Source organism: Acipenser ruthenus, chromosome 1 (assembly GCF_902713425.1).
Source record: "Acipenser ruthenus chromosome 1, fAciRut3.2 maternal haplotype, whole genome shotgun sequence".
NCBI classification, from domain to species: Eukaryota; Metazoa; Chordata; class Actinopteri; order Acipenseriformes; family Acipenseridae; genus Acipenser; species Acipenser ruthenus.
Window position 1 is genome coordinate 2,982,287 of NC_081189.1, and position 13,741 is coordinate 2,996,027.

At 41.2% G+C, this 13,741-nt stretch overlaps 1 protein-coding gene across 2 annotated transcripts in view; it reads right to left on the bottom strand.

Annotated features, from left to right (window-relative positions):
• LOC117403970 (protein unc-13 homolog B) overlaps positions 1-13,741 on the bottom strand; it is a 222,221-nt gene that overhangs the window by 44,981 nt on the left and 163,499 nt on the right. For both annotated transcript variants that reach the window (XM_059029881.1, XM_059029927.1), the window contains exons 12-18: positions 12,669-12,715; positions 11,043-11,121; positions 8,825-8,899; positions 7,200-7,419; positions 4,915-5,142; positions 3,583-3,724; positions 1,883-2,052 (exon numbers count right to left, since the gene is read on the bottom strand). In XM_059029881.1, the coding sequence (XP_058885864.1) occupies positions 1,883-2,052; positions 3,583-3,724; positions 4,915-5,142; positions 7,200-7,419; positions 8,825-8,899; positions 11,043-11,121; positions 12,669-12,715 (961 nt within the window). The remainder of the gene's footprint in view (positions 1-1,882; positions 2,053-3,582; positions 3,725-4,914; positions 5,143-7,199; positions 7,420-8,824; positions 8,900-11,042; positions 11,122-12,668; positions 12,716-13,741) is intronic.

Sequence of the window (13,741 nt, forward strand, 5' to 3'; positions counted from 1 at the left end):
CATGCCCCTGTGACCCCTGAAGACGGTTAAAACGTTACATATGAAATGCCTTCTTGTAACTGGATTACTACTGAATTATCTGGTTGTAAGGTGCCCACAACAGCAGGTGTGGCCCTTCAGTTATTCCAGTGCAGGTGAGACTCTCTAGCTGGCACTACAGGTATGAAGGGAAAAATATGGGCACAAATAAGTTATACCAAACAACCCTTTAATTTCTTATTTATTTTTTTTACATTTGAACAACCTACACTGGAAAAAATGATAGAAATACACAACACAGTTCAATTCATCACTTAAAGAGCGCTTCACGCCTCGCGGAGCAAACATGCTCATTCGAAAGATAGAGGAGAAAGAACCAGCACCAGTTCCCAGAACGGCCAGGACATTTTACATCAGGAGTGAACAGAGCAAGCGAGACAGGAGGACAGGCTGACAGTCAGTCAAACTCAATTAGGAGAGTCGTGCAGGCAGCAGAGGGTTTGCAAGAGCTGGGAACGATATGATCAGATGTATGAGACCTATTAAGAACACCGGTAGCTGCATTATGAACCAGCATGCAGGTCAGTGAAGGAAAGCTGAAGATCCTTTGAGAGTGGGGATAAGCAGAACAACCTGCCCTATGCACACCTAAAACAATTGCTAATAGCATAAAGCTAGCAAGGAACTACTTACTGTAGCTGCAGTTACAGTAAGTTGATGTTGCAAGTTGTTTAATACACACGGCTTTAGTACTGTTTAAAGCATTTTCACCCTCTCTGAAATCATTTTAGTCCCATTTTTTCTCTTCAATTTAGCATGTCCATTACGTTCCTTCACCGCAGCCAACCATGCCCCAGTCAATTGTCCAGGAACTCTACAGTGTATGCCAGCAAGCTGCCAACCTCTGACCAGCCCTGGCCAGTAGAGTTCACCGTTACACAGTCCCCGCAGGTTTTGCCTCCCTATCCCGCGAGAGAGTCAGGGCAACGCTCGCTGTGGACTCCCCAGCTCACAGCCAGGACACATGCCTGCGCTGCCTTGAATGTACGACCCTCCGTGAACACCACACTGTTGTGCCTTTACCAGGTGAGCCATTCGAGGGCCCCAAAACTCCAACTACTTAAAGCCATGGTGCGCTGCACTCTTATATCTTGTATTTCCTTTTATAAACACCGTTGTTTATGTCTCCCCTCACTAATAGATACAGCACATGCTGTACTTCCTCAATCCTGCTGTCTTTGAAACTCGAGGCAGGATTTGATGACCAACTCTTTACAGAGGGTTCAGACAGCGTGTTTCTCATACAGACTGAGAACCGACCGACCCCTTCACCCTGCCCTCAGGGCTGCTCAGGATTTAATTAGTCACTCTGAGCACCAGTTTCCATGGCTGATTTTTCTATGGTAATCCAGTTACCATAGAAACAACAAGCCTGCTCAACTTCATGGCGCTCATATTTTATTCTGCTGCTGGTACAGCTGTTTCTAATGTACTTCTTCCTTCCATTTAACTTAACAATCTGTTCCTCTGTCTTTAATTACCATACTGTTGTAAGCCACGTGCTTCTAGGCAGTGCTTACATATTGAGATGATTTGCAGGGGTGCAGTTTGCCGCCTTTATTTGTTTATACAGTATGTTGTTACCCTGATTGGATGAGCCCAGTCTCCTCCTTTATAATTAGAGAAAGTAAATGAAAAGTGCAAGATTCACACAGGTTTTTGAGTTTACAAGCTGAAACAAAAGCATCGCTTGTTGGTTCTATTTCTATAAATAGACCTCTGAATCCAACCTGTCAAAAATCACATTAAAAATCAATGGTGTCTGACAGCTGAAAACCAACAATGTGTGGAGCCCTCAGCCATGGAGATGAGCCCCGTGTGTAACACCTGGTTTGATACTGACCCAGGTTGTACCAGACGTCCATCTCCCCGCTCAGGGTCCGCACCTCGATGATGGTCTGCCCAAGGAAGTCGTCTGACTCTCGTTTCAGCCGCTGCTTCACCCGGGACTTGATGTCATCGTCCTCGTCCCACACGCGTACCTTGATGCGGTCAGAGGAGTTGTGGCACTCACTGTAGACGGGAGTGGAGGGGAGACAGGCATAGGGGTTCAGGGAAACTCCACGGCACTTCAATCATTTGTATTTTTATTTTGTAATTAACGGCAGGATAAACTTTTGAGTTGTCCCAAAATAATTCTTAAAGTACAACATACCTATATGCTGTGCATTTTACAGAGCTATATACAGATTTATAGATACCTCTACAGCACATGTAGCAGTTACAGAAAGTAAGTTTGTTCCAAACATTGCATGTGTAAGGCATCGTTTTAACTGAATACATTTACAATTAAACATGCATATAAACAGATCAGAAGTTGCATCATAATTTGAGACCCAGTGCTGAGCTTTAACAGAGTTCCTACAGAAACTTTCCTTTAGAATAATTCTGTGATCATTTCTAAACATGAAGTTCAAGCAGGATATGAGTTCAGCCTCCTGGGGGTTGTCCAACAAATGGAATGCCATGTCTGTACAGACAATTACACGACACCAGAACTATGCAATTTCACTTTGCCTTTCCAAGCACTAGGTTTCCCAAGGCTGCAGAAGAACTCGTTTGAATCCCTGAAGGACCTCTCTGGCACACTGTTACTGGGTTCAGATGACACGGTCATCCTTTGTTGGGGCTTTTCAATGTTTTTGACATTTAGCTGTAATTGTTTTATATAAAATGCTGACAGCACTTAGACATTTAATCAGAAATCCCTGGTTCAGAATGAATACAGTACTACACACTGTGCATCCCTGCATTCTGATACCAGAGAGGCCGTGGGGATGCAGGGCTGGTAATAACCTGCTTAGTAATAACTATCAGCTCCCCAGTGGTGAGGGGATGGGCACGTATACAAAGTTAACATACACAAAGAGTTGGGAAAGAGCGACTTTCTAGACTAATCCCAACGTAGAAGACAAATAAAAGTCTATTCATTTTCTTCAACACTTTATGTAAGAGCTACTTTATCTTCATTTTATTGTTCTTTGAATGAACATGAAGTAATGCAATCTGCATGAGGATTAGCAGTCTTCCATGATGCGCCTACCTAATTTACAGCTGTTACAGTAACCTAGCTGCCTCAACCCAACCTTGGCAAACGGTGTATTAATATACATCGGCAGAGAGTCTTTCTGAGAGCTGATGAAATGCAGCTCAAGGTAATGATTGTCTAAATGATGTCTCCTGGGTCCAGGGAGAACACAGACTAATTCATTACTGAGCTGAAATTAGAACAAATGAATACTTAGTGTTCAGATGTGTATGTTCCATGTACAGTAGTTATCATCTATGCTGTTAATATACTGTAGCAATAAGACCCCATGGTGACCAGATTTACCCAGTTAATTTGAACATTTCTGTCTGTTCTCAATCCCTTCATGACTTCATGTGCAGGAGTGTTTGAAAATGTTCCAGTTGCCCTGCATGTACTTGTGAGTATATTTCCTGACATTTCAATAAACTGCACTGCAGCTTCATTCAACTATTAAAATGGCAAGAAATGCAGTGGAGTGCAAAGGGATGAAGGAGCAGAGACGAGACACTCACAAGTGGAACTTCTCCTCCCAGACAGGGTTGAGGTTCCCGTAGATGGTCTTGGTTCTCTTCTTTGTCTTGCCCACCTGCGCGGTCACGTAGGGGTCGCTGGAGCCCGTCTTGTCCTTGGCTTGCAGACCCTGTGCACACACCACTGTAGAGAAACACAGAAACACTGTTCGTACTGCCTGCTCAGGAAGGGCTCCAACTGCTCCTTACACACCTGCTGTCCCCTCTCCTGCATGAAGAGCTGCTGTAGAGCCCACACAAGCCCTCCCACTTGTGTAACAGAGTGGAGGCTGGGAGAGGACCGGCAACCGGGGACACAGCAAGCAAGGATCTTAACTACTATACAAAAGAGCCAGGCTCATCTGCATGTGTGGTTATAGAGCTTTTCACATCATCTCCCCGTCAGAGATCAGAATCTGTACACTGCTGCATACACATCAAGAACACTGCTGTACTGGTCTTGTGTTATGAAAGTAATGACTTGGAATCCTATTTATACTACAGGCTAAGGCTTACCGTCTCAGAGATGCAAAGGGAAGTTGGTAAAGGAACATTCTGAGATCAAGCTCCTTCTGCATACAGCCAGTCTTCCAGATAACAGAAGTTCTACACCACAGTTTAGAAACTTTAGAAGCCCATTAAATCCTTTGCATGCATTCAAAACCCCATTCAAATCACCCCATTCTTTACTGTATGTATTAGTCAGACTGCTAAATGCACTTTATCTTTGTACCTATTCATATTGCGTTTGCTTACTGTTTTTAATGCATTTGTAAATTGTCTTTTTTCTACTTAACATTCCACACAATAAACATGCTTTGGAACCCAAACAATAGCTGTTTTTCTATCACACAAGAGCAAGTAAGTGTTTCATGTTACGATGCCAGTTTTATGAAACAGTTTAGTCACCATAATCAAAGCAAGTACAATAGTTGTATTTAATAAATATTATATATATATATATATATATATATATATATATATATATATATATATATATATATATATATAGTTTACTTTTTAATCCTCCTGTGCTGTGTTTTTTTTTCTTCCCTGCTGCATGGTTATATCCTTTTGAAGTGCGGTTTGAAAAAGATTTGACAACACAGAAGAACATCACAGAGGAACAAACAACAGTCCTTTATACAGTAAATAACACAGAACACAAACAACATTAAGAAAACCTAATTAATAAGCACGCAAGTGCACATCTTAGGAAGCTATCTGGCCATTCCTTACTCGTGGCATAAAACGGACGGAGCACAAGACTGCAGGCAGCACCCTCCCCGTCCCGCCCCGTCCCGCCCCGTCCCCCTGTCCCGCCTCTCCACTCACCGTTGATGGTGATCTTGGCTGACCACTTGGAGGTGCCATCGAGCACGCTCTGCTTGATGGTCTTCATCTGCTGTGCGTGCGCCATCTTGGAGATGACGAAGATGTCTCTGATGAGGTCGAAGATCTCTGGCTTGTTGCGCTCACGGATCTTCATGCGGTCCTTCATGGCCATGATGATGTTCTGCGTGCGGTCCTCCGCTCCGTGCTTGGAGCTCTTCTCCGCTGCGCCTGCATGGTCACAGTACACGGTCACAAACAGCCTCAGCCATGCCAGCAGGGACTATTGTTTGACATTTTATTTTTATCCATTTTTTTATCCATTGTTAACATACAGGTTGTCCCTTAAAAAGTAAGTAGCGGGTTCCGAAAAATATACCGTTACACATCTTCCACATGTCGCTTCCACTGTTTCAATAGCATACTTGCCATTTGGCCGCTCTTATTACAGTGGAATATTAAAATTAGTCTACCCAGAATTTGACTGTAACAACTACTAGATTCCTTACAGCTCCTGGAGTCCTGGATTTCAGAACTACATTTGTTCAGGTGTATTATTAAAATGACAAGGTTCCAGCAGTCAGGCCCTAGGCAGATCTGCTCGGCACTGATCACACTTTTCATCACAGCATGATGAAGTCTTATCTGAGTCTGCAGGTTCACGAATAAGAGTTGTTTTTGCAGCTATGGGGGAGGCAACAAATTAAACAGGGGTCTGATTGCACAAACTTTGAGTGATTAAACACAGCCATGCACCTGGGGCTCTCTCCTCACCAAAGGATAGCTGGTCTGTTATTGTTTCCATATAACAGAAACATTCCCAAAATGTACTTGATACTGGTTCTAACTGAAGTTCCAGGACTGGCTCGGAATGCATGTTTTGGTATTTAGGCATACATTTAAAAAAATGCATTAGCTGATGCCTTACATTTTAATTTGCAAATGAATTGTGTAGTTGCATTGTAACTACACACCCATCTATGTAATTACTGGTTCGTTACAGTGTAATTAAAGAGTAAGTAGCAGGGTTCTGAAAAATCTAGCGTTACATGTCCCCACGTGTTGCTACAGCTGTCTAAATGAAAGTACCTATCATTATATTTTCAGTGTTAACATCCTGCCAACTTTATTTTACACTTATAACTTTAAAGTCTGTTTCAAAGCTCTTTTAAAAATGTCGGCTCTGCACTGATAGTGTGTAAGGATTACTGCCCACATTGTCGAACAGGTAACACAGCAGCAATGATCCATGATGTGGTACGGAACAGAGCACTTGTTATGTTTTTTTTTTTGTTTTAATTGCGTAAAAGAAACTTACAGGTACGTTATTTAAACAGTTGTAGCAACACGTGGGGACGTGTAACGCTATATTTTTCAGAACCCTGCTGCTTTACTTTTTAACTTCAGCACTATGGAAGGCATTAGCTGAAACATTTTTCTACTTTGGCCTAATAGTTTGTTTACTGTTCTACCTAAAGGGCCTACAAATTATGGATACAGAAATAAATAAATACATAATATGTTAAATACCAGTGCTGAGCACTGCTCTTCTAAAACTTAATGTATAATCTGCTAATTCCAATTCTGCTAATCAAACTGTAATGTCACTCTGACCACTTTTTAGGCCTGTGCATTGTAACAACACATTGGAAGTTTAGAGATTTCCTACAAAATCAAGTTAGTTTGTGATGTGTTGTATGCACTGTATTACTAGCTGCTGCAGCATGTCCATGTTTCTCATCTACCCAGAATACACTGCCTCTGATATCACAGAATTTAAGAACAGCTTCACCTATTCTGACATCACTATAACTTACAAACATGTTTTTGTTTTCTTTATTTAACTACAAAAATGGTAGTTATTTTATTGTATCAACGGTAACTGTACAAATGTATATTAGCAGCATATCCTCTCCCTACTACAGGTGCCAAAACAGCATAAGAGTGGAATTAAAATGCAGAGACTTTTAAAACAATGAGCTGGATTCACTCAGCTCTTGCTCTACGGCAGAGTGTGCAACGGTTGTTTGACTTGTTTTCTGAAAAGAAAAAGAAAATCTAAAACAGAAGCACATGAAATGAAGTCAACCTAAACAACACACTAGTTATAAGAATGTTGATGTCATACTCATCGAGGACCGTGTTCTAGTCTTTGTATGTTTAAGATTCAATTATCTGGCAGTTTTCCAGCCCAAAAGAACCCTGATGACGCCTCTCCCACCTCCAGTAGTGTGTTCGGTTCAATAGCCATCAGGCCGAAAGGTTGAAAAGACAGAGCGTTAACTTACGCTGCAGACAGTCTGCGTTGAGCAGGTCCTGGCACTTCTCGTGGCACTTGACCCCGCACTCGGAGCAGCGCATGCCCTGCCTGGCGATGCCCCACAGCAGCCCCTCGCACTCGTAGCAGTAGGTGGGCGTGGTGGCGGTCCACACCTCGAAGTTGTGGGGCGTCGTGCAGGAGATGGGGTAGATGAGGGCCTGCAGGGTCTTCTTGTAAACATGGTTCTTCTGCACAGAAACAACACAAGAGAGAGTTCCACACGCTGCACAGAATCTGTTTATCAGCCAACACCTTGTGTGTATTTGTCTTTTGCAACAAGAGTCTCAATTACAACAAACTTTGGCTGGACTTGACCCAGGGACCAAGAGGGTAAGGGCAGTGTATTCAGAGGAGGTTTACAGCAGTGAAGTGTGGGACATATTCCCTGAATATGATAATAATACATGAACGTGTATTAGAAATGTAACTGGATTCATTGAGAAACAGGGCAAACTGCTGTGTCTTGCAGACAGACTGAACTATGTGACCTACTGATTAGAGGACCAGCGCCTGAACTAGATTAGGCTGAGCGGACTGTTGAATTATGTACAGATAATTCACACGTGCAACAATAATCGTTTTGACGCAAGGAAGACAAACTATTGATGTCCCAGTGGAAAAGGACATTAAAACATCAAAGGACTGGGAGCTTAAAGAGGCAAGATATACAAATGACCTCATGAAAGTAGCTACAGCAGAGTGAAAAAGACTATAAATATCCAAGCAAAACTAAACATTTTGCGCTCCACATCGAATGCTAAACAAGGTGCTGTCACTCTGCTAAGCAAAGCTGCAACTCCGGGACTCTGCCTAAAAACAGACCCAAAACGAGGAAGCAAGCTGCAAGCGAGTCAACGACCACAAGCAACGAGACTGAGGCCCGGCTGGAGGACTGCTGTAAAACTTACAGAGACTGTTATCAGACAAACCAGTCTGGGTCTGCTGGACACCTAAAACCACAGTATCCAAAAGAAACGGTGCCCTGCTACCTGCGAAGCTAAAAGATTCAGCGAAGAGCGGACGGGCGCTGTTGTGGATCCTATACCGAGGACTGAAGACTTTGTTGCAGCTGTTTGTTGATTCTATCGAGAATTGAAAGCTTTGTTGCTGAGTTTGATCCAATGTAGGATTGAAGACTTTGTTGTGGAGAGGAGAGTTTTTGTACTGGACACTTCAACAGATTGAGTTTCCAAGTCATCATTTCAGTATGAGGCTGTGCTTGTATGTGGGCGTGTGTGTGTGAGCAAGCTACTAGCTACGTCACTGCTTGCTCCAGCTGTGCTTGTGTGTGAGGAGACAGACGGTGTCATATTTCAATTGCCTGCTAGCCACCATGAGTGCAGAGAGAGTTTTAAATTGTGTTTGTGCTTAGAGACTAAGAGATTTACTTTCTGACTTTTCTGATTTTGGTTTATTATTTGTGTACTTAATAAAATACTACTATTGATTAAACATTCCTTGTGTCTGCACGTGTATGTGTGTTCATAGTAAATCCTCGATCTTTGTAACATGTCAATTAAATATTATTAATAAGAGAACTAATCAACCCAGATAAACATTACATTATCAACTCCCCTCCCCCCGTCTGCTCACCAGCTCCTCATCCTTAAGGGACGTCCGCGTTGCAAGGGCTGAGGTGATTCCCGCCTTCCTCGACTGAACCAGGGACTGCATACAGCAAAACAAGAGAGCGCAGGCATTACAAACTGTACAATAGAAACCACAGAAATACACCTCGAAAACATGAACAACTAGGTCCAGATTCCTTGACGTGTCACCCGTTTAGAAATTCTTATGATCTAGAGGTTTATTTACTGGTGAACAAGAAAAAGAAAACAAAAAGAAAACTAAAAGTCTTTGCTCTACAGTATATGCAACTCATACTTAGATAGGCAAGGATAGAGGCTCTGGCAGCAATTATGTTTGTGTTTAACAGTCTGTGTTTTTCAGTTTGTTTTATGGAAACTTTCTGTAATTTACATCATGGATTCTGGTGACTTAATCATACATTATAATGCCACCAGAGCGGGAACACAAAATATACCACTGTAATCCACTCAAGACAATACATAGTTTGTGAAACACTTACCTTGCTGTTCAGTTTTGAAGCTAAAAGTGTTCACGTTTTGGAGGTTGTACTTTTACTACGTTTACTCTAGATGGTACCGTTTACACAGCGCCACCATGTGACATAGCTGTATATTACCATAGAACTGCAGCTGTCGTTTTGCAAACTTATTTACGAAACCCCCAATTTAATTATGATATGCGACTTGTGTCCACTAAAAGAATCTGAAACCTTCTTACACAAGCCTTAACTTAAAAATGCATGCAGAAATGGAATATTTTGCAACACTTCAAATTAAGAGCACCAAATAGGCTGTTTTGTTACATGTTCTTCATTAATAGTGAAACACTTATGACTCCTTGATAATTAGCAATCTGTCTTTATTACTCCATGATCATCAGAGCAGGGATACAATTAGGCACTAAAAGTTCATTAATAATTGGAATGCAATACCATTCACAAGGTAATTAAGATCTATGGAATGGGAATTAATTACTACTACAAAAAAAGTTTGACTTTGATCTCCCAATGGCTTTTACGCCACAATCTTGGCAAAGACATACATTTAGGTTGTGGATGAGCCACTTAATCTGAAGTGTATTCAAGACATTAAGATACAGCTCGATTTCAAGTGTATATCTCAAATGTCTTTTGGATTTCCAGAGGGATGCAGAAAAAAATAAATTAAAAAAGCATGACCTTTCAGTGAATGCAAGAATCGTGTTGTTACATTCAGAGACCAGCACTGGTATATTGTGAGAGGAAAACGGGGATTGTGTCATAATGTCTGCCCAATTAAAAGTGTGCTGATCAGTGATGGATTTGTCATGCCTGGAAATGCTTCATGATAGGAGAGCTCAAAACATGGAACTACAGGGGAAAGGTCAGGTTAGGAGGGGACTAACAAAACCATTGGAAAAAAATATTTAAAATAAAAATAGGACTTTTTTTATTTTTCTTTAATGGGGGAACACGGGTAAAGTGTACAGTTTCACTTACCATAGCCTGATCAAGAAGATGGATTGCGTACAAAAGAATTGTAGAGAGTTAATAATTTAAAGGGATTTGATTAGAACCAGGGGGAAATGCTGTTAAGTTATTTAATTAGTTTTTTTAAAACACATGCACGATTGAACCTGTCCTGCTAGAATTTAAAAAAACAGTTTGCTACTTATTTTTTTGTTGCTATGACAACATGTTGCTTTCCCTATCAACCATTCCGCAATTTAAAAAATAAGCTTGCTAATGACTTTCAGTTCATCATCTCAATTTTCTCCCTGGCTGAAGAAAATGTGCTGCATGAACCACATTCCCTTAGAGGGCAAACAAAAGGTGACATCATTGTTCCTACAGACTGGCTATTATTCCGGATACAGCAAGAACCATGTCGCATCTCAGAACAGGCACTACTCCCAGAATCCTGACTGAACCCCTGCATCAGCTGGCTACCCTGCTTACCAGACAGCGCAAAACAGGAAACGTCAACGGCAAATTAACTGTTGCAGACGTGGACCTATTACAGCAACCCGTGTTTGCGGTTAAATAAAGTACACATATGCTGCATGTAAACTCTGTCGTAATTATGCAGGATATTTAAATGCAAAATCAATGAACATTCCTTGCTTGCAAACATGTCATGTTTTACTGATGCTATAGGCAGGATCGTCCTCTTGCTAGAAAGGGGACTAGACCTCGAAGTCTGTTTCAAGGATTGTAAAAACCACGACTAGCAGGAGGACTCACCAGATCGCTAACAAGTGGAATTGGCTTCTTCTTGCGCAGGTCTGGCATGCTGTCAATGCCAAAGAGGCCTCCGCCCTGCCTGCAAAGCAAAAGAAGCAGTGAGAGGGGGAGAACAGGAGGGAAGACCCTTATACAATATTACAAAAAAAAATGCAAGAGTGTAATAAAGAAGCAGGGAGAGGAGGAGAACAGGAGGGAAGACCCTTATACAATATTACAAAAAAAATGGAAGAGTGTAATTAAGAAGCAGTGAGAGGGGGAGAACAGGAGGGAAGACCCTTATACAATATTACAAAAAAAATAATACAAGAGTGTAATAAAGAAGCAGGGAGAGGGGGAGAACAGGAGGGAAGACCCTTATACAATATTACAAAAAAAATGGAACAGTGTAATAAAGAAGCAGGGAGAGGGGGAGAACAGGAGGGCAGACCCTTATACAATATTACAAAAAAAATAATGCAAGAGTGTAATAAAGAAGCAGGGAGAGGGGGAGAACAGGAGGGCAGACCCTTATACAATATTACAAAAAAAAGTGTAATAAAGCACAGTGACAGCATGGTAAACAATGTAAACCTAGGTCAAGCCATGGTCAACTATGAGAAATGCTAATAACCATGGGAAAACTGAAAACATACTGCACAAATTTATCACAGTAAACTTTTATAAGGCTGAATTTTACAGTTTTATACTGTTATCATTGTGTTCCCCTCTTTCACAGTGCGGCTGCTTATAAAAAGTACTGCTATATAATATTGCTCTTAGGAACACGGCTACTAAACGTCAAAAACCTGGAAACAAACTCAATGTGGTTCACTTTGCTTCTTCTACAAAAACTTCCATAAATCGAAGGTCATACTCCACAAACACCCGAATAGTGAATAGAGAAGTATCATCTGTTTTCTTCCACAACACCAGAATCTGACTCAGGCAGGTGGTGCTTTAGGCTAGTGATATGTAAAATAAGTAATGAGAGTTAGTAATGTTGCTGTTGAGGCTGCTTTCTCAAAACCCCGAGAGTCTTGTCCTCTGCAGCCGGCAAAGCAGGGCACAGAATACTAAAATGATGCTTTGCGTCTGTCCGTCTGTCCTTCACACTCCATACCTCACAAACAAAGTAGGTTATGGCTGTCATTGACAAACAGGTAGACCAAGGCATATACAAAGATTGTGCATGCAGAATACCAAGCCAATTCTCTGTTTGAGACGTAGCGAGTAGAAGCGATGGTCCAATTTGGATAAAAAGTAACAATTAAAACAGATAGTACTTGCATGGTAATGTGCACGGTCTTCATGTTGGGTAACACAATGTTGTTCACAAGCCCATTTCCATGTAATTGTACAGAGTGTACCTTGTAAGAGCAGGAATCCTACACAGTTATTACGTGCGTCTCATATAGAATTACTTGTGTACCTCTACCTGCAATCTAAAATGCTGCTGAATAAAACCTAATAAATCCAAATGGCTTGAAATGAAAAATAAAAATAAAATAGAAAACTGACAATGTGCCTGCAGCTTAATGGGGTATTTTCTCCAGTTATATCAACAATGAGAATGAGGAAAAGAAGAACAAGGATACAGAAAAGAAGGAGAAGAGGAAGAAGAAGAGGAGGAAGTTCAGAACTCACCCTCCTTTACTCCAGGAAGGATTTGAAGGATCCCCATCATCTCGACCCTGCAGATTTTAAAATGGATGAACAACAAGTAAGGCTAAAATGTAACAATAGCATTTAAAAAGTATGACATATGAGTATTGTGTAAAAAATATATCATACAGAACTTTAAATATATATATTTTTTTTTAAAACACCAAAGGAAAGAAAAAACAAAAGATAGACATAATGTAACACATGCAGCTGCTAACTCCTGTTTCCAAATACAACACAGGCCTCTGGGATACCATGGTGACAGTCATCAAAAAACAAAAAACAAACAAATGAACAGACATCTGGCATTTCAACCCAGACTGTGAAAGAGTCGACTCAGTTTACAGTAAAGGACTACACATTAACAAGAAGCAGCACTGCAGCACTTATGTGAATCTGCTTTTGGAAAGTCCAGCCGTTTGTTCTGTTGAGATTCCACTGAGAATTCAACTGAGGCGCCAGCATCTACGTTAATCAATTACTCTGTGCTTTTCAGAGGACTAGAGCATTCAGACAATATTTAGAATACAGGAGATATGACAATTGGCGTACGCTATAAACCACAGCATAAAGAAAACATAAAAGCCACAAACATTAAAATAAAACATCCATAAAAACTTTAACCCTGGCAAAAAAAAGAATAGAATTAAAAACCTAACCCCCACCCCAAAACGACTGTACTCTATTAGTCACATTTCAACATTCAGCTAAAGCAGGAAAGCTACAGCAAGAAAATACCCAATAAGGTATTCAGAATAGAAAATTACTATTGTTATAATTAAAAATGAACATAAAAGGGCACCCGGTAAAAAGCAATCTGACTTGAAAAGATAAAGGAGGACAGCAGTATCCTTTCCTGGCACTTTGTTTCAAACAAAGGTTGATGCGCGGAAGGGAAATGGCACGCCAGACGAGCGTCACTCGTGAAGACATGGCTGACACATGTATGAAGACTGGGGCGCTCTGCCCTTTCCCTCACGACAGGCTCTTTTGTTGGAACAGCCCCTTGGGTGACCCAGACAGGGCACATACAGCTCAAACTGCATATCATTACT